Below are 21,077 nucleotides of genomic sequence, written 5' to 3' on the forward strand. Positions count from 1 at the left end.
TTTTTTTTTTTTTTTTTTTTTTTTTTTTTTTTTTTTTTTTTTTTTTTTTTGTGATTGTTGGTTTTATGATCACAAAGTAGTCAACGGCAGGTCAATATTACCGTATGTATGAAATTGAATTGATAAAATTTGATAAATATAAGAAAAAGATGCAATAGGGATGAAATTAGATGCTAGATAATTACGATTGAATGGAAAAGAGAATAAGAAAATTGAATAAATTGTATGGAAGAAAATAAAGGAAAGAGGAAGAATTGAGTTTTCTGTATTATTGATTTTCCCTCCATTGGCTTAGATGATCTCTTTTTCAGATTGAAATGTATGTTAAGAACTTTTATATATGTGAATGACCTGACCCTTCAAGAATATAATATCTTCCAGGGACACTTGACCTTTGAGAATATAGTAATATTCTCCAAGGGACACTTGACCTTTGAAAATATAATAATATTCTCTTAGGAACACTTGACCTTTGAGAATATAATATTACATCAATAATTCAATGAATATAATATTACATTAATAATTCAATAATGAACTATTATAATATTCAATCCCGTAATAATCTTGATCGAGCGAGCTATAATTTTGACTGGATTGCATATACGGGTTGGACTGTCATATATTTTGGGTCTTAGTTTTATAGGCCCTAGCACCATATCCAACAGTGACCATAAAAACCTATCATCATTATTCAAGCAAATTATACCATGGGCTAGGGTCTACCTTGCATTGTAGACCTTAGTCTAAAAATAACTTTCAGATTCTGTATCTGTAGTTGCCGCATTTTGTACATGCAGTTGATAGCTTCTGTAGCTAAAATATTATGTGTCTTATATGTACAAAAACTTGTTAACTGTAGATACATAATGTATTAATTAAAGGTACAAAATTTTTATATCAGATTTATAATGCAATATGAATCCTGGTTATGGTATAACAATTGCATTATTCAATTATATGTTCTGAATAAATATCATTCCTGAATATTGAATAATACGGAGTAGCAAATATGTATTATATGTCTTAATTAATAGCAGCCAGCACCCTAGCAGTGATTGCAAGTTGCTTTCTTTGACCATATGACCATATCTGCAACCCACCATTTGACCCCATGCAAAATCTAGATGTAGTCATAAATGGGCAATGACAGCTAATTAAAATGCATTATCATATAAATTAAATTCTCTCTCTTAGATGTTCTCCACCCAATCTTCGTCGTGTATATATAGTAGCCTGTCACCACCTATGGACCATACAAACTCAAACCAAGTTACAAACCTAATGAAAAACATGTCTCCCTCCTACTCTTCAACTCTCATCTTTCTCCTTGTTTCCATCCTCATCCTTTCATGTTTTGCCCAAGTTCCGCCCAACAACACTTTCAAGCTTGTTAATGAAGGGGAACTAGGCCCTTACGTTGTCGAATACCGAGCCGATTATCGTGTTCTTGATGTGTTTAACAATCCTTTCCAGCTTTGCTTTTACAACACCACTCCGAATGCGTACACCTTAGCACTGCGCATGGGCACGGTGCGCTCTGAGCTTCGTATGCGGTGGGTGTGGGAAGCCAACCGGGGGAGGCCGGTTCGTGACGGGGCCACCTTCGAGCTCCGACAAGACGGTAACCTCGTCCTCGCCGACGTTGATGGTCGGGTGGCGTGGCAATCCGGCACGCCCAACAAGGGTGTGGTTGGGTTCAAGTTGCTACCAAATGGTAACATGGTGCTTCATGACACCAAGGGTAATTTTGTCTGGCAAAGTTTTGATTACCCCACTGATACTCTCTTGGTGGACCAGTCTCTCCGTCTATCTGGCCCAAGGAAACTGGTGAGTAGGGCCTCAGAGGCCAAGAATGCCAACGGCCCATATACGATGATTCTTGAGCCCAACAGGTTGGGCTTTTACAACCAAACCAAGAACTCTGGCAGGCCCATTTTGTACCATGATACTTCAAAGTGGTTCTCTGTTGGTAAGAGTAGTTTGGAGGAGGTGAAGTTCAATGCCAAGACTCAAACATTGAAATGGGAGTACAAGGTGGCTAAATCTTCAAAGTTGGGGGCCCATGTTTTGGCCCAGCCCAAATTCAACACCACTTTGACTTATCTCCGTTTGGAAATTGATGGAAATCTCAAGACCTACACTTTCTATTCTGATGCAGAAGAAAACTTTCACTGGGGTGAAAGCTTTAAGCTATTTTAAGCAATTTTCAATTTTTTGTTTTTGTTTTTCTAAAAAATATTAGCTTAATACTATCGTGTTGTTGGGGTTGTTCCCACGTCCCAGGGTCATTTTGTATTATTTGTTTGTATTATAATTTGATTTTTCAGTGAATAATGTTTGGATGATCGGCCTCCATTCAAGGACCAGTCCTTCAAAGGCAACTTTCAATACATAAATTATCATGTTTGAACAACGCAAGTATTTTTATTGTGTCAACAACTTTTGATGGGTTTTCCTTTTTTGTTTTATGCATGCTATTTCTAGAAAGGTTATTAATTTATTATAGCATAACTTTGTTAAATTTTAATTAATTTATTAAAAATAATATTTTTTTTAAGTATATACTAGTATGATACCCGTACGATGTATGCACTAATAATTTGAAATATTTTGATTATTTTTATATATAAAAAGAAGATATCAGTTTTATTCATTTATATAGTTTTGTTATTTAATAGTAGTTATGTTGATTTGATATGAAAAAGTTAATAATATAGATATTTGTAATTAAAATATGAATTGATGCCAATCATCTTGTGCTCAGATTGCATGTAATAACTCTTCCATGGGAGGTCATGGGATCAAGTCTTAGTAGAGGCACTAATGAATTGATATTTAAGATGTGCACTTAGTAAAAGGAATTTTTTTTATTAAAAGTTCAATACATAAATTATTTAAAATTACAAATTATTAAAGACTTCTTGGTAAATTATATTATTAGTTGAAGTACAATTTCTTCTAGAGTCACCATAAATACAAATTTTGAGACCATTGGGATTGTTAACTCTAAATGCAGCAACATACAATTGAGTATTGATAAAAATTAGTTTCCTCAATAACAATTTAACATGCATGAGATCATATTTGTCACTTTGCCCTTGACTTTTATTAATAGACATTACTTATGGAATCATTGACTGGAATTGTCTTCGTTGTAATTTGAATGGCAATCTCAGATCTATCAGGGTCATAGTCATTCGAAAAAATCACATTTGAGTTCCTACAATGCACATGTATTTATTAATTATATGACTTATAAAATAAACATATCGTGTAATAATTTTAAAAGTATTAAAACATTATATAATAATTTGGCCTAAAATTGCATAAACATATACAGTAAAATGTCTTCGTATTGGTAAAACTACAAATTAAATGAGGTAAAATTATTTATAATTTGTTATTTAAGAAATATATAACTAATAAATAAATCTCATTCTTTTTCCAATTAAATGCCCATCTATACTATATATAAAAGTGTCATTAGCCTTATGCTCAAATGACATGTAGTAGCTATACTACCTCTTTGTGATTCAACAGGTTGAGAAGTAATAAAGTTAGTTGTATTCAAAAATACTATATATAAAAGTAAAATCCTACAATTTCTTTTTCTCGCCCAAAATTTTGTAGTCAATTAATTAAATATGTTATTGGTCAAATAATTAATAAAGCTTATTTGGTAAGACAATGTAAAATGAAAATTAACTAATATCTATTAATTGATAATATTTTTTCTATATTCACGTATCAATACTATTAATAAAAGTAAAATCCTCGCCTTCAACTTTCCCGCGCAAACAAATATTATTAATTAATTGGTAAAAAAAAATTAATAACGTTTAATTAGTAACAAAATTTTATTTGCCAAACTCTGAGAATAATTAAATCATTATAACTGTGAGAATAATGGAAACAAACTCTGCCTAATTTTATAAAAAATAAATTTATTAATTATTATTTACACGAATAATAATAATTCGAATACTTATCTATACGTCTATATCTATACTACTATTACTAAAAATAATATCATCCCTTATGAAATTTTCGCCCCAAACAATAGTAAATATAAAATGGAAAAGAAAACTGATATTACTAATTTATTGAAAATATAAAAAAGATCCTAATATATACTATATATAACAGTGAAATCCTCCTATTTAATTTTCCCGCCCAAACTTTTGTAGTCAATTAATTAAATATTTTATTGGTCAAATAATTAATAAAACTTATTTGGTAAAAAAATGTAAAATTGAAATTAACTAATATATATTAATTGGTAATATTGTTTTTGCATTCATGTATTAACGTAATTGCATAATACCGTGTAGAAAAGACATATTAATTATGTAATAACATAATAATATAATTGGTAATATTATGTATCGTATAATTGGTTTTCTATTTTGACCAACTTCCATATAGAGGGTGCATATTTTGTTTACTTTTTTATTTTTATTTTCGTATATATAGTAGAAAACATGAATGAAAATCAAGAGTTTTTGGATGGTTATTATATTTTTAGCCATTATTCAAATATTACAATATTTTAAGCTAGTATAACTACCTAATAATTATTATGGTAATTAAGAAAATTAATTACACAATAATTGAATAATTATTATTATGTTAACTAGTATTTTCACCCATGCGATGCACGGAATGAATTTCTTATAATATATTAAGAATATTTGGATCGATATATAATTATATAAATTATAACATCAAATACTATATAGTGCAATTGAAGGTATGTTTTGGATCGATTATGTTTTATGATGTTATCCTTGTTTGAATTCCACCAAATAATTTCTTAATTAATAGCTAATGTGTAGATGTACGCATGCGGTGCGAGAACTTTAGAGATTTTATATATCCTTGTTTAGGATTTTTATAAATTGGCAAATATGCTCGTTCTCTAGTAACTCAGTTATAGGAATCAATTGCTATTATAATTCATATGTACGGAATATATATTTTTGTGTAGATATATAGAAATTTTTCCATCTTGGAAGAAAACATCATATCACCGATTGTATTTGCACATTATTGAAAACCTCTTTGTAGACAACATTGGTAGTAGCAACACAATCTTGTCTATCTTCGTCTAGAACTAATTAACACTTTCAGGCTATCAGGATGGATGACTCGGGAGAAAGCCATGTACTGTTGTTGGCAGACTACTCATGCTTCATATTTTATCAAAGTATATGTTTCTTATGATATTATGATTTATAACTTATAAGAATCGACAAATAAACTATAGTATGAGTCTTCCTTGCATGCAACAAATATCACAAAAATTCAGTGTTCTAAAATAAGTGTATAAATGCAATATGTAGATAATTTGCATTGCATTATACATCATTAATTTAATTACTTGTCGGTTAGTTATTGCAAGATCTTGAGGTACACTTATATTTTGATATTCAGTAAGTATAACTATAGAAAAATTTCACCTTGGAGTAATGGGATAATCAGTTAAGTGATTGTTGGTTGACAGTAGAGCGTTGATATTCTCGGAACAAATAACTGTTGAATAAATACCATAAATTACATTTTAGTGACTATATTGTGGTACAAACAAATGTGGGGTCAACTTTCGATTTCGGTCGGGTCAAAGTGGATTCGGGTTCTTCGTAGTTAGACGAAAAAATTGATATATTTTACGCTCAAAAGTCAAAACGGATAATGGGTGAATGAGAAATTGGTTCTCAAAGTTGATCCATTTGAGTTAGAAAAATGGAGAGAAAAAGCTTTCAAGTACCTTTTGTCTCACATTGGTTTGGGAAGTGGGTTTGCACAACTACTTATACAAGAGTCTTTTTAAGGCTTATTGAGTTATATAGCATAGAGGCTCTCTCTCCCACGCAGGGGGCGGGTGCAAATCAAATCCCAAAATGAACTTGAAAATGCTTGACTCGTGTGCACCGACACCTGCAGGCACGAATGTCGTTCGGAAAATTTCCTGGTCTTGCAGGTTGAGTTATGCCGATATTTCATAACAGTGTTTTGGGCGGGAATTAAAGTTGAGGATATTGTTTTTATTAATAGTATAGATTGCAGTGCAGAGAAATATATGTACTGTATTATTACGATTAGTAATTTTAATCTAGAATTGTATTACGAATAGAAACGTAGAGAAGAATATATTTTATTAGGAATTGTATTACCATATTTTAATGTACAATTGTATTGCGAATAGTAATTGTATTATCATATTTTAAAATATTATGCAAACCTTAACAGTATATGAGTGTTTTGGGCGGGAAGTTAAAATTGAGGATATTGTTTTTATTAATAGTATAGATTGCATTGCATGGAAATATACGTACTGTATTATTACGATTAGTAATTTCAATCTAGAATTGTATTACGAATAAGAACGTAGAGAATGAAGAATATATTTTATTACGAATTGTATTACCATATTTTAATTTACAATTGAATTGCGAATAGTAATTGTGTTACCATATTTTAAAATATTATGCAAACCTTAACAGTATAAGAATGTTTTGGGTGGGAAGTTAAACTTGAAGATATTATTTTTATTAATAGTATAGATTGCATTGCAGTGAAATATATGTACTGTATTATTACGATTAGTAATTTTAATTTAGAGTTATATTACGAATATGAACGTAGAGAAGAATATATTTTATTACGAATTGTATTACCATATTTTAATGTACAATTGTATTGTGAATAGGAAATGTATTACCACATTTTAAAATATTATACAAACCTTAACAGTATAGGAGTGTTTTGGGATGGTAAGTTAAACTTGAGGATATTGTTTTTATTAATAATATAGATTGCATTGCAGGGGAATTTACGTACTGTATTATTACGATTAGTAATTTTAATCTAGAATTGTATTAGGAATAGAAACGTAGAGAATGAAGAATATATTTTATTATGAATTGTATTACCATATTTTAAAATATTATGCAAACCTTAACAGTATAGAAGTGTTTTGGGCAGGAAGTTAAAGTTGAAGATATTGTTTTTATTAATAGTATAGATTAAGCTAATAATTACACAAATATTAGTATAATTACAATTAAACATGGGTTGTTGGATTGTTTTTAAAAATAATTACAATTAATTCATTCAGATATGGAGGAGGAAGAAAAAACTAAATGCGATATGGTGAAAATGAATATATTTAAGGTATAAAAGAATAATTACACATATATTTGTGTAATTGCCTAATAATTATTATGGTAATTAAGCTAAGCATTGGTCGTTAAATTTATTTTTATAATAATTAAAATTAAATTATTTCTCATTTTTCCATATTTATTTTAGTACTAATATAATTACGTAAATCATATTACATATCGATATTTTAAAGATAATTTTAGACAAACAAGTCATATATTATTCATCAATTAATTGAGTCATATACTTTTACACTAATCTTATAATCAAATAAATATACACGTGCAAGATTAGATTTTTTTATAATTTCTATTTAATTTTATTATCTAAATGTATAATAAAAAAATTTATACGTACATCGAATGGGTAATTGGACAATTATTTGCTCTAATTCAAGCATGAAAAATATCAGCAAACATAATCGATCCAACCAATTTCATCAATTGCACTATACAATATTCAATAATTTTATGTTAGTAAACAGACCTTGTTCAATTTTGTTCTGGAAAAATATGGTCGTAACGCGGCCTACAACCATAAAGTGTTTCTTACATAGTCAATTTTGCACAAATTAAACGAAGAGATGTCGCTGGTGAGCTTAATTTGTTTCTCAAATGTCCATTATTATTTGTGTTAATTAATAGTAACGTACACCCAGCAAGGACGGCAAGACTGCAAGTTGGTCTCATTGACCTCTGCCAGCAGTAGTCTTATCTACAACTCACCATTTATGCAAATTCTAGATTACTCATATAGACAGGATATGGTGGGAATAGTACGTTGTCCCCCCCACTATAAACACGCCATTCATGCGTGCCAGCACCCGCCTTACCGCTTCTCGTCTCTTGCTCTGAAGACCAAGTATCTCTCTTCCCCATCCTTTTTTTTCCCTTTCCTTCCCTTGATCGGAGATGTGTGTACCATTGTTATACCATGAACCGCACGGAGTTTATAATACATTGATACAAAAATTTTCTACTTTCAATTAACACGTTTTATAATAATAGTTAACTATTTCTGTATATATAAACAAATAACTTATAATTACTGACAAAGAATATGATAACTACATGTACAAAAACTGTCAATTACAAGTACAGAATGTATCAACAACTACAGTACAAATCTAAAGATTATTTTTAGACAAGGATCTAGAATGTAAAGCAGTTATTAATTCATGTATATAATTTGCCATGTCTTTATGGGTAATCTTATTTGTAATTAGGGCTCAAGATTCATAAGAATAGTTGGGCTAGCCTGCTATCATTTTACCTCTATGAAAATTATATGTGGATATAAATGCTGATTTGGAGTATTTTAGGAGTAAAATTGACCAAAAAGGAAAAGAAAAAAAAAAAAAAAAAAAAAAGGACTAACTTGAGAATTTGGACAATTTTTAAAGTGTATGTTACTCCTACTGAGATCTTTAATTTAGTGAAAATCATAAATTGTAATGCGAGTCATATATTTGTAAACCCTTAACTTAAAGATGAATAAATTATGGAAAATATAATATTTCTTATCCTCTTGAATTTCTTGTCCTATTTTTTCTTTTGGTGTGGCTTCTCTTCATTAGGTGACCATGAATTGGCTGCCTCATCATTAATTAAAATGAAAATATAACCGATTAACTAATGTCATTTCGTGAGGATATCCAACATTACTCATTAAGTATATATATACGTACATATTATTATGTGAAAATAATAAGATCCATTTGACATATTCTACATCCAAGTAAAAGACTTATTTATTTTAAAAAAATAGTAAATTAACAATTGAAACAATCTTTAAACTTTTAAAGTATATACTGTAGTAAAGATCAATCATAGGTAGAATGTTTTGAATTATTTATTGAGAAAAATTCAAAAGATAATTGTATTAACAAAATGAATGTTTGAATTCATATCCTAAATTGATATTGTCTTTAAATTTATAATCTAATACTCCGTATGTTTTTGTGCCAATCAATATTAAGTTCTTTAATTTGTATATATATATATATATATATATATATATATTTCTTATTTGTAATCATATATTTAATTTAGAGTTTTAATAACTTTTGTAGACTTTTTTAAAAAAAATTGTAAAATTCTATAATTATTTGTCATAAAAAGCTTTTCTAAACTTCTACAAAGTCTACAATATTATTAACAAAGCCTGTAAAAGTAATTTAAATTTATAAAAGTTTTCAAAAAAAAATTTAAATTTATAAAAATCCAACATTTCAAAAGTTTTTAAAAATTTACAGAAGTGGTCATCAAATTCACGCTAATGAAAACCCTTGCATTCTTTTTGAAGGATTCTCTAATGAAAGAAGAGGGTGGCTTCCCTTCAAATCACCCTTAACCTACAACAATGCCTGATAGAATACAATAAAAAATATAAATAAATAAACAATTGGTTAGGCAATTTGCTCTATAGCTACAAGGTTCAAATTTCTCTCCATTGGAGTGGTTTATTAGTCTTTTTTGGTTTGACTTGATCAACAATAATAGGTAACTTAGACCATTTTACTTTCTTATAGTATTTTGCTGATTAAGGTCACGAGATAGATTTTACCTTATATATACATTAGAATAGTAATTGTGACGTTCCCATAAATTAAAGAAGACAATAAAAATTAATTCTTCAATTTTGTTCTGAAAAAATATGCTCATGTCACGGCCTACAACCACAAAGTGTCTCTTACATAGTCAATTTTGCACAAATTAAACGAACAGATGTTACCTTGTTTCAATTCTCACATATGTCATAATTAAAAGCACCGTACGTACACCCAGCAATGACTGCAAGTTGCTTTCTTTGACCTCTCCCAGCACTCTAGCTTATCTACAACTCACCATTTAATGGACCCCATGCAAATTCTAGATTAGTCATAAATGGACAATCACAATTAATTAATTATCATATACATATATGTTCCCAACCCAATCTTCATTCTATATATAGTAGCCTCTCACCACCTTTGAATCATACAAACTCATAGCAACTTATTACAATCTTTAAAAACATGTCTCCCTCCTACTCTTCAACTCTCATCTTTCTCCTTGTTTCCATCCAAATCCTTTCCTGTTTTGCCCAAGTTCCGGCCAAGAACACCTTCAAGCTTGTCAATGAAGGGGAACTTGGCCCTTACGTTGTCGAATACCGAGCCGATTATCGTGTTCTTGATGTGTTTAATAATCCTTTCCAACTTTGCTTTTACAACACCACTCCGAATGCGTACACCTTAGCACTGCGCATGGGCACGGTGCGCTCTGAGCTTCGTATGCGGTGGGTGTGGGAAGCTAACCGAGGGAGGCCGGTTCGTGACGGGGCCACCTTCGAGCTCCGAAAAGACGGTAACCTCGTCCTCGCCGACGTTGACGGTCGGGTGGCGTGGCAATCCGGCACGGCCAACAAGGGTGTGGTTGGGTTCAAGTTGCTACCAAATGGTAACATGGTGCTTCATGACACCAAGGGTAATTTTGTCTGGCAAAGTTTTGATTACCCCACTGATACTCTCTTGGTGGGCCAGTCTCTCCGTCAATCTGGCCCAAGGAAACTGGTGAGTAGGGCCTTAGAGGCCAAGAATGCCAACGGCCCATATACGATGATTCTTGAGCCCACCAGGTTGGGCTTTTACAACCAAACCAAGAACTCTGGCAGGCCCATTTTGTATCATGACTCTTCAAAGTGGTTCTCTGTTGGCAAGAGTAGTTTAGAGGAGGTGAAGTTCAATGCTGGGCCTCAAGCATTGAAATGGGAGTACAAGGTGGCTAAATCTCCAAAGTTGGGGGCCCATATTATGGCCCGGCCCAAATTCAACACCACTTTGACTTATCTTCGTTTGGAAATTGATGGAAATCTCAAGACCTACACTTTCTATTCTGATGCAGAAGACAATTTCCATTGGGGTGAAAGCTTTAAGCTACTTTAAGCAATTTTCAAAATTTTGTTTTTGTTTTTCTAAAAAATATTTTATTTTAAATGCGTTGTCCAGGTTGTTCTCGAGTTCATTTTGTATTGTTTGTTCAATAATGTTTGGATGATTGGTCCCTCATTCAAGGACCAGTCCTTCAAAGATGTCTTTGTAAACACATTGATCCTCATGTTTAAACAACTCAAGTACTTTTAATATGAGTCGACAATTTTTTTAATGCGTTTTTCATGCATGATATTGATGGAAAGTTTATTGTAGAATAAATTTGTTACACCTAAATTTTTTATTTATAAATAATATTTTTTAATATATATTGTAATGATTGTTAGGGCATCTCATCTCTTTTGCCCTTTTATTCTTACTAGTATTTTAAATTGTGCGATGCACGGAAGTGATTTGTTGTAATATATTAAGAATATTTGACACGTGCGATATCTTGAGATACACTTATATTTTGATACCCAGTAAGTATAACTATATTAGGAAAAAATTCACTTGAGAGTAATGGAATAAGCACTTGAGTATTTGTTGATTGACCGTAGAGCGTTGATATTCTCTGAACAAATAACAACGCATCAACCAGAGGCTTAAAAAGCTTTTCTTTATCTTGTGCGATAGGTCGGAGGCAGAAACAAAAACAGACACCATTACTAAGCAATAAGGATAAATATGAGAAAGAGCATAAAAGAATAGAAAATATTCAATAGTATAATTGTTCTTTGCTTTTGAGAGTATTTATAGTGCAATTTTAATAGTCAAATAACAACCTGAATTTTATTCAATATTATGAATTACCGATCTAGAATTGTATTATGAATAAGAAAGTAAGAAAGAATATATTGTATTAAGAATTGCATTACCGTATTTTAATGTACAATTGTAGTACGAATAGAAATTGTATTACAATATTTCACAATATTACGCAAACCTTAATAATATTGGAGTGTTTTGGGCGGAAAGTTAAAATTGATGATTTTATTTTTATTAATAGTAGCTTTTGTGGCCCCAACTCTTTCACATCATCACTCGATAACTTCTCTTATTTTCTCTCTGATTCTATCCCTTTTTCCCCATTTGGTAAACCTCACTCTTCCATATCATTTATTACTTTATTCGCTTTACTATAATTTTAAAGAAAACAAGTCAAAATAGGCTCCTAAACTTTACTCAAAAAATCAATTAGATCCTTAAACTTTTCAAAATTGCAATTAAACCCATAAACAAGTTATTTTGAAACATTGAAGCACAAGAACTGGTTGGTAACCTGTAATTACAGATTACCTATGGTTTCGATGACCTTTCCTACACTTTCTGACAATAATCACTGGCGACGGGCGACCGGACGGTCATGTTTGGAGGAAGAGACCAAGTTTGCCTTCTTTGCCTAAGAAGGAAACCAAGTTTGTCACCTTCTCTAGTGAAGGAGTAAGCGACCAACGACCAGTTGGTCTGCCTTCTTCTTCACTTGAGAAGGCGACCAAGTTGGTTGCCTTCTCCAACGATTGGAAGCCTTCTCCAAACGCGGTCGCGACCGTCCAGTCGTCGGTGATTATTGTCTGAAAGTGTAGAAAAGGTCCTCGGAATCCTAGGTAACCTGTGATTATAGGTTACCAACTGGTTTCTAGGCTTCAATGCTTCAAAATAACATGTTTATGAGTTTAATTTTAACTTTTAAAAGTTTAAAGGCCTAATTGACTTTTTGTATAAAATTCAAGGGCCTATTTGACCTTTTTTCTTAATTTTAATTTCAAATATATAATAATAATTTTAAATTTTGATTTTAGTTGTTTTTTGTTTTATGCTTGTTATCGAAGGAAAGTTATATATTATAGCATAAATTTGTTAAATTTTACTCCCTCCGTCCCATTTTACCTGTCATGTTTACTATTCATTGGTCAAACTAACTCTTTCTTCATTGCTTATTTTCTTTAATAATTTTTAATTATTTTTAAATTTATCTTTTTGTGTTTAATAGTACTTTTAATGTAGTTTCTAAATATATAAATTTTATATACTAATACTAAACTTAATATTATGAAAAATTGAATTAAAAATAACTTCAATCAAGCCTCGTTAACCGAATCAGACAAACAAAATGGGACGGAGGTAGTAATAGTTTTATTACAATAATATTTTTTAGTGTATATAGTAAGGATTGTTGTGGATAATCTTATTTCAATGGATCAAGATCCATATGAATATTTGGGCCTGGCCCGTTAATGGCTAATCGAATTTGCGCAAACTCCCAAATTATATTATCGACTAAGTTTCACTTTGCATTGTGAAACATGATTCAAAACAACATTATTTTGTTAAAGTAGCGTTGAGTTTTTTGTTTGTTTGTTTGTTTTTTTTTTTCTTTTAGTTTGGTCTCTTTAAGAGTAGGTACATAATCTCTTAACTATATGTATATAAATTTAAACATGTAAGTACATATGTGTTAACTATAAGTATATATGTGTATCATGTTAAGTAATTCTAACAATGTTTTAAGTTCATAATATGTGAATGGTAGGTATTTAAAGTTACAGATTTATAAATTGAGTGTGCTAATACCTTATAAAGGTAAATATCTGATGAAGTTAAGGTATTGAATTTATGAACTTTTATGATTACGTTTGTGCGGCTTCTAAACTTATAGTATGGACTTATAAGTGATATTACTTGTTTATTAGTAAAATTATATGGTTTGTGTTCAGTTTTCATTTAAATGTAGTTTTGAATTAGTGTATTTAGTAATTAATAGTGACTCCAACAACTACTGGTCTCGGTACTTTCGGAATAACGGAAAGAATATGTCTAAAATCGCCGCAAAAAAACTATTGTATTTTCACCAAATGTCTTTTCAGCACTACCCGGTATAACGAATCTCAATAGATCCCTCATGATTTTGTGCGTTATTGGGAAATAATAAAAACAAATAAATACATAATAAAATTAACACATTAATTATAGTAATCAATAATTTAAAACAACATATAAATCAAAATTTGTATATAATAAAATATTATGGTTATTACAAATAATTTCAATGTGAGTCGTATTACTATTCCTAGGCATATTAATAGGTGTTCTTAGAGAGCAAACTATAAATCAACTGTACAATGCTTCACTACTGGCTATTGCAATTATATATATCAAGGGAGGAAAATTAAAAATGCATTTTAATTCAGGAAAATAGTTAAGTAGGTTATTTAGATAACAAATTTGCTTACCATTCGCTCTGGAATTAACTGGACTAAATGTGGGTGAACCAACAGTTGATTCTAACCATCACTTAGCATTATCGAACAACCTATTCGGTCGAAGCAACGGTGCTTGTGTATTATTCTGACTAAATTATTATTATTATTGAAGATTGCAATTAGTAATTTTAGTATTTTACTCTAGAATTGTATTACGAATAAGAAAGTAAAAAAGAATAATTGTATTACCATATTTTAATTTTAATGTACAATTGTATTACAAATAAAAATTGTACTAATGAAAGATTTTGTTTTTATTAATATGAATTATATTTCGGTTTAATGCGAACTACGAGCCCAAATACTAGTTTTTAATAATGATGAAGCTACTTCCTAGTTCTATGTCGATTTTCTATATATAGCATTATAGCTAATAGCTAAACAGCCACTTCTTCCATTCCCCATAACAATTGTGGTCTTCTTCTTCTTCTTCTCATTTTTCGCGTTCCCAGATTCAGGTAACCATTCTTGATTTACCCCCTTCCCAGTTCTCGATCCATGCATTTAAACAATATGTATACGCATACATAAAAAAAAATGTAACATACGATGCAATTTATTCATATGTATTCGAGATGAATCATTCCATTGAACCTGCATTCTCTATTTTTCGGTGTCTTGATCGTTCTCCATGCCTGTGATTAGTATAAAGTTGTGATCTTTGGTATGCCCATTTATTGTTGTTGTTATTTATTTAATGATTTTATGATAGCCTTAAATTGACAGTGAAAGTGGGTGGGTAGAGTGGAAAAAAGCCATGGCGGGTCGTAATATGGAGAAGATGGCATCCATTGATGCGCAATTGCGGTCTTTGGTGCCCGGTAAGGTGTCTGAGGACGACAAGCTTATCGAGTATGATGCTTTGCTTCTCGATCGGTTTCTTGATATTCTTCAGGATTTGCATGGAGAGAAGCTCAGAGAAACGGTACGGTGATTTCTCAAGTGTTTGTGTATATGATTCTCATGTTTCATTTAATCACATATATATGTTTTAGTAGAATGATGTTTGATTCCATGACATGATGGTTAAGCTATGATGATCAAGATCTGACCTTACTATTAATATCAATTGGAGCAATGGGTTTCCTTCATTTTGAATACACTAGTTGTACTGTTTATCTGGAATTGTAATATGCCCAAAAGGTGAATTTCAGCCAAAGTTATTGTAACTAGTGGCATAAGATTGTGACCCTATGTAGGAGGTGTTAGGTTTGATTGCCCGCACGGACATGTCAGTTTGTTCCTGGGTGGTAGATCGTGGGCAAGGACATAGTATCGACCCTCGAATTTCACCCAATGTGGTGTGTTTTTTGTGGGCACAAGACTCTGGTCTTCTCACCTAATGGACCGCTGTTAACTCACCATGATTTACCCCTCCACTGTCCTATTGGGCCGGGGTGTTAGGTTTGATTTCCATTTCCTTGAGATGTACAAAAAAGAAAAGGTGCATTCCCTCAAAGAATGATCATTAAATGCCTTTTATATTGGGATCACAAAGGAATTCAAGTACTCTGGAGCTATTTTAGTTGTGTGATCTATTGTTGGAGTAAAATGATTCGTTATCTGGTTATTTATGCTGTAGACTACATGTGAAATTTCAGTGGGTTGCTTCTTATACTTGTATGTTAGGTGTGAGTGAACTGTGATAACGGTCAATGTTGAAGCATTATATTTTCCTTTTCTGATCTCAGGTCCAAGAATGTTATGAGCTCTCTGCTGAGTATGAAGGCAAGCATGATCCCAAGAAGCTGGAGGAGCTTGGAAGTGTATTGACAAGTTTGGATCCGGGTGATTCAATTGTGATTGCGAAAGCTTTCTCTCACATGCTTAACTTGGCAAACTTGGCTGAGGAGGTTCAGATTGCTCATCGTCGAAGGCAGAAACTAAAGAAGGGGGATTTTGCTGATGAGAACAGTGCCACAACTGAATCTGACATCGAAGAAACGATCAAGAGACTCGTGGTGGACATGAAGAAGTCCCCTCAAGAAGTATTTGATGCACTTAAAAATCAGACCGTGGATCTCGTTTTAACTGCACATCCTACTCAATCTGTCCGGAGATCATTGCTTCAAAAGCATGCAAGGTTTGAGACTCATCACACCCGATGACAAACATAAAGTTTATTGGGTTTCTTTGTCCAACTATTTTCTTTCTCTTACCTAATCTTGTTTCTAGGATCCGAAATTCCTTGGCTCAGTTATATGCCAAAGACATTACCCCTGATGACAAACAGGAGCTAGATGAAGCTTTGCAAAGGGAGGTAAGTATCACTGTTAAATGCAACTTAAATTTTGTAAATCATCAAACTGTGAATGAATCTACACTTGTAATTATCTAAGATCATCAATTATTGACAAATTATCGTGCATTGTATCTTTTTCTGTGCATGAAACTGACCCTTTTTCTAGATTTCCTCCTCTCCATGTCCTCATGAAACAATCTTTCTAAAGCCCAGCTTCCATATGTTCAAGTTTGTGAAAGCTATATTTATAACAGTGGGGGTCTTGGAACACGAAATGCATGCGAAGTTTCTTATTACTCCAATAAAACCAAAAACGCTGATTCTTGCTGACAAAGAAGTAAACATGAAGATGAACTTTTGTATTAAGGACTTGGATTATGTGTGCTTCTCATGTGTGAATTGGAAAAACGATCATGAAGTTTGATATGCTCCATAGAGTAACATCATGGTTAGCACAGTTTGGCTTTTTATATCAGTTTCCTGTCTTAAACCTTGCAGATTCAAGCTGCTTTTCGCACTGATGAGATCCGGAGAACTCCACCAACTCCCCAGGATGAAATGAGAGCTGGAATGAGTTACTTCCACGAAACCATTTGGAAGGGTGTTCCAAAATTTCTGCGGCGTGTTGACACAGCACTTAAAAACATAGGGATTAAAGAGCGTGTTCCCTATAACGCCCCTCTCATTCAATTTTCCTCTTGGATGGGTGGTGATCGTGATGGTAAAATCCCCTTCCTGCTGACAAGTCCATATTCAATTTCTGTATTTTACATGTCATTGTATAGTAATAAAAAGGAAAATGACACTTTCCCCTAATATTTCACCCCCATGATGTGGCTTAAAATCATTGTGCCAATGACTTGGGTGACCCCACCATTAGTTAAAAAGAAAGTTAATTGTCCAATTAGAAAATGCCATCTAAGGAGGGAAAGATTGGATGGGAAATTTTTGGAGGGGTGGATAGCATTACTTAACAAAAATAAAGATTATAATCACTTACCAATAAATATAGTTTAAGAAAAAAAACTAAAAATGTGTGTGATTTGAGTGTTTGAGACATTCCATGTAGAATTTTGATGATGCAGAACCAATTTTCTTACTGGTTTCTGACCCTTAGCTGAATATCCGGTGCATAAACGAAACAAAATCACTAAAATAAACTTTTCTAAAGTTCTTCCACAAGCTCAGAACAGTTTAAAAATAAAAATGAGGTTGTGTTACCTCCTCTCTTCAGTGCATGGTTTAATGCTGGAATGGCATTGTTGCAGGTAATCCAAGGGTGACTCCTGAGGTCACAAGGGACGTTTGCTTACTGGCCAGAATGATGGCCGCAAACTTGTACTATTCCCAAATAGAGGATCTTATGTTTGAGGTATTCTATTTCTACTGTGCTTAAATATACCTCATGATGCTTTTTCTTTAAAAGACCGGATATTTTAAGAAATACTTCAAACGCTTATTAGTCCACTACTTTTGCCAGTTGTCTATGTGGCGCTGCAATGATGAACTTCGTGATCAAGCAGATGAACTTCATCAGTCAACAAAGCGGGATGCAAAACACTATATAGGTAACTAGTACAATAATCAAGTAGATGCATATTTCAATCAAAATTAGATTGCGGTCTGCAGTGAAATTTTTTATCTCTTGCATAAATAATGCATTTCTAATAAGTGTACCACATTTTCTTTGCGATGCAGAATTTTGGAAACAAGTTCCACCAAGTGAACCATATCGTGTTGTTCTTGGTGATGTGAGGGATAAGTTATACCATACCCGTGAGCGTACTCACCAATTATTATCCCATGGATACTCCGATATCCCAGAAGAAGCAACTTTCACGAGTGTTGAGCAGGTTATTATAGTTTTCCATTTTTTATGTTGTTCTCCAGTTGCCAAACATTAGAGCATTTTATTACTTAGAATTGCCCCCAAAATTTTGGAAGACATGAAATAGAGAAGTCTTTATGAAGTTCCACATGCATTCATACTTACACACACATATATGTTTTCTTATGGTGTGTCCATTATTCTTTGGCTGTTAATGTGAATCGAATTAATTATCTTTCTTGATCCTCATTTGAATGTGATGCTGTAAAATATATGCAGTTCTTGCTACCCCTTGAGCTCTGCTACAGATCTCTATGTGCGTGTGGGGATGGTGCCATTGCAGATGGAAGTTTACTGGATTTTCTGAGGCAGGTTTCTACATTTGGTCTCTCACTGGTTAGACTTGATATTAGGCAAGAGTCGGATCGGCACTCTGATGTTCTGGATGCTATAACTAAGCACTTGGAAATTGGTTCATACAAAGAATGGTCCGAAGAGCGCAGACAGGAGTGGCTTCTCTCTGAACTTGGTGGCAAGCGACCTTTATTTGGACCGGATCTTCCAGCAACAGAAGAAATTGCTGATGTTTTGCATACGCTGCACGTTATAGCTGAACTGCCACCCGACTGCTTTGGAGCGTACATCATCTCGATGGCGACAGCGCCATCTGATGTGCTTGCGGTTGAACTTCTGCAACGCGAATGCCACGTGATCCATCCTCTAAGGGTGGTTCCACTTTTCGAGAAATTAGCAGATCTGGAGGCTGCTCCTGCTGCACTGTCACGGCTTTTCTCGATTGATTGGTACAGAAACCGAATTAATGGTAAGCAAGAAGTGATGATTGGGTACTCGGACTCTGGCAAGGATGCTGGTCGGCTTTCAGCTGCCTGGCAGCTATACAAGGCTCAGGAGGAGCTAGTAAAAGTTTCGAAAAAATATGGCGTGAAGCTCACTATGTTCCACGGTAGAGGTGGTACAGTTGGGAGAGGAGGTGGCCCGACACATCTCGCTATATTGTCACAGCCACCCGACACGATTCTTGGGAATCTCCGTGTCACAGTTCAGGGCGAAGTCATTGAGCAATCGTTCGGGGAGGAGCACTTGTGCTTTAGGACACTCCAGCGTTTCACTGCTGCTACTCTCGAGCATGGTATGCATCCACCAATTTCTCCAAAACCAGAATGGCGTGCACTCATGGATGAAATAGCGGTGATTGCTACAGAAGAGTATCGCTCAATAGTTTTCAAAGAACCTCGCTTCGTTGAGTACTTCCGCCTGGTAAGTTTAATTTTTTCTAGTAAGTAAACGCATTAGCAAATATTTTGGCTGTCCATATACTCATTCCTAACTGCAGGCCACACCCGAGCTAGAGTATGGGAGAATGAACATTGGGAGTCGTCCATCAAAGCGCAAACCAAGTGGAGGAATTGAAACCCTGAGAGCCATTCCGTGGATCTTTGCCTGGACACAGACCAGGTTCCATCTCCCGGTTTGGCTTGGTTTTGGCGCAGCGTTTACAAAGGCGGTTGAAAAGGATGCAAAGAACCTCGTAATGTTCCAAGAGATGTACAACCAATGGCCTTTCTTTAGAGTCACAGCTGATCTCGTGGAGATGGTTTTCGCCAAGGGAGACCCTGGCATTGCTGCACTGTACGACAAGCTTCTCGTTTTGGAAGAGTTATGGCCATTTGGCGAGCGTTTGAGGGCTAACTTCGAGCAGACAAAGAGCCTTTTGCTCCAGGTAACTCAAAATTAAACCTAATAATAACATCACAGTCCACAGACAGACATGCATTATTGATTATTCCAAACTCTCTGCTGAAAATTTCCAATCTTCGAATAGATCGCTGGCCACAAGGATCTGCTGGAGGGAGACCCTCACTTGAAGCAACGACTCAGGCTGCGCGATTCCTACATCACAACGTTAAACGTGTGCCAAGCATACACTCTGAAGCTTATACGCGACCCCAACTACCATGTCACCCCGAGGCCTCACATCTGCAAAGAGTTAGTGGAGTCAAAATCAGCTACCGACCTCGTGAATCTGAACCCAACAAGCGAGTACGCGCCAGGCTTGGAGGACACCCTTATTTTGACCATGAAGGGCATTGCTGCTGGAATGCAGAATACAGGTTAATCCATTTCTGGTTTCTGGGTTTTCGTGGTGCTACCTAAATAAACATCATCTGGAGGCTATAAGTACAGATGATCTGATGTGTAGTCATCATCAACCTGTTTATGTTCATTGTGGCAATGATTTTAGTCCACCCTGTTAGACAGATACTTTGAGATCATAACTTACATAGTTATTTATGCTCAAAGTCTCAATATGATCAAATAACTTACATAGTTCTTTATGCTCAAAGTCTCATTATCTTTGACCTGCATATATGTGTGATGTATGCTTTGTTTTGTTTCTTGGAAGGTTGAATTCATTTTCTATAATACTTCTAACGTAATGGGCTTCTTCAATGCAGTACATCAATTTGCAAGAAATAAAAGATGTACATTAAAAAAAAATTAAAAAAATAAAAATAAAAAATGCAAGCAAACAAACAAACAAACAAAAATTAAGGAAAATGACGATGCTAAAAAAAAGAGGTAATTCCCCAAATAGTCCTCCGACTATTGCGTTTTCTCAATTCAGTAACTTGTCTTTCAATTGCA

General features: G+C 33.4%; 3 protein-coding genes across 3 annotated transcripts; all 3 read left to right on the forward strand.

Annotated features, from left to right (window-relative positions):
- Positions 1–1,267: 1,267 nt before the first annotated feature.
- LOC116022044 (epidermis-specific secreted glycoprotein EP1-like) lies at positions 1,268–2,421 on the forward strand. The gene has a single exon (XM_031262588.1). The coding sequence runs from the start codon at positions 1,285–1,287 to the stop codon at positions 2,200–2,202; it is 918 nt and encodes a 305-aa protein (XP_031118448.1). The 5' UTR covers positions 1,268–1,284; the 3' UTR covers positions 2,203–2,421.
- A 7,709-nt stretch (positions 2,422–10,130) lies between these two features.
- LOC116021866 (epidermis-specific secreted glycoprotein EP1-like) lies at positions 10,131–11,312 on the forward strand. The gene has a single exon (XM_031262370.1). The coding sequence runs from the start codon at positions 10,184–10,186 to the stop codon at positions 11,090–11,092; it is 909 nt and encodes a 302-aa protein (XP_031118230.1). The 5' UTR covers positions 10,131–10,183; the 3' UTR covers positions 11,093–11,312.
- Positions 11,313–14,742: 3,430 nt separating this feature from the next.
- LOC116022709 (phosphoenolpyruvate carboxylase-like) lies at positions 14,743–20,547 on the forward strand. Its single transcript, XM_031263540.1, has 11 exons — positions 14,743–14,798; positions 15,067–15,265; positions 16,032–16,423; positions 16,516–16,600; positions 17,081–17,303; positions 17,851–17,954; positions 18,063–18,150; positions 18,281–18,435; positions 18,690–19,688; positions 19,765–20,151; positions 20,254–20,547. The coding sequence occupies exons 2-11, from the start codon at positions 15,098–15,100 to the stop codon at positions 20,545–20,547; spliced, it is 2,895 nt and encodes a 964-aa protein (XP_031119400.1). The 5' UTR covers positions 14,743–14,798; positions 15,067–15,097.
- The last annotated feature ends 530 nt before the right edge of the window (positions 20,548–21,077 follow it).

Source organism: Ipomoea triloba, chromosome 6 (genome assembly GCF_003576645.1).
Source record: "Ipomoea triloba cultivar NCNSP0323 chromosome 6, ASM357664v1".
Classification (NCBI taxonomy): Eukaryota; Viridiplantae; Streptophyta; class Magnoliopsida; order Solanales; family Convolvulaceae; genus Ipomoea; species Ipomoea triloba.

Bases quoted from the DNA above. Each gene is read 5' to 3' on its own strand.
- LOC116022044 (XM_031262588.1), top strand. From the start codon at position 1,285: ATGAAAAACATGTCTCCCTCCTACTCTTCAACTCTCATCTTTCTCCTT.
- LOC116021866 (XM_031262370.1), top strand. From the start codon at position 10,184: ATGTCTCCCTCCTACTCTTCAACTCTCATCTTTCTCCTTGTTTCCATC.
- LOC116022709 (XM_031263540.1), top strand. From the start codon at position 15,098: ATGGCGGGTCGTAATATGGAGAAGATGGCATCCATTGATGCGCAATTG. The intron at 16,601-17,080 runs GTAAGTATCACT...TAAACCTTGCAG, and splicing joins ATGAAGCTTTGCAAAGGGAG to ATTCAAGCTGCTTTTCGCAC. The intron at 19,689-19,764 runs GTAAGTTTAATT...TCCTAACTGCAG, and splicing joins TCGTTGAGTACTTCCGCCTG to GCCACACCCGAGCTAGAGTA.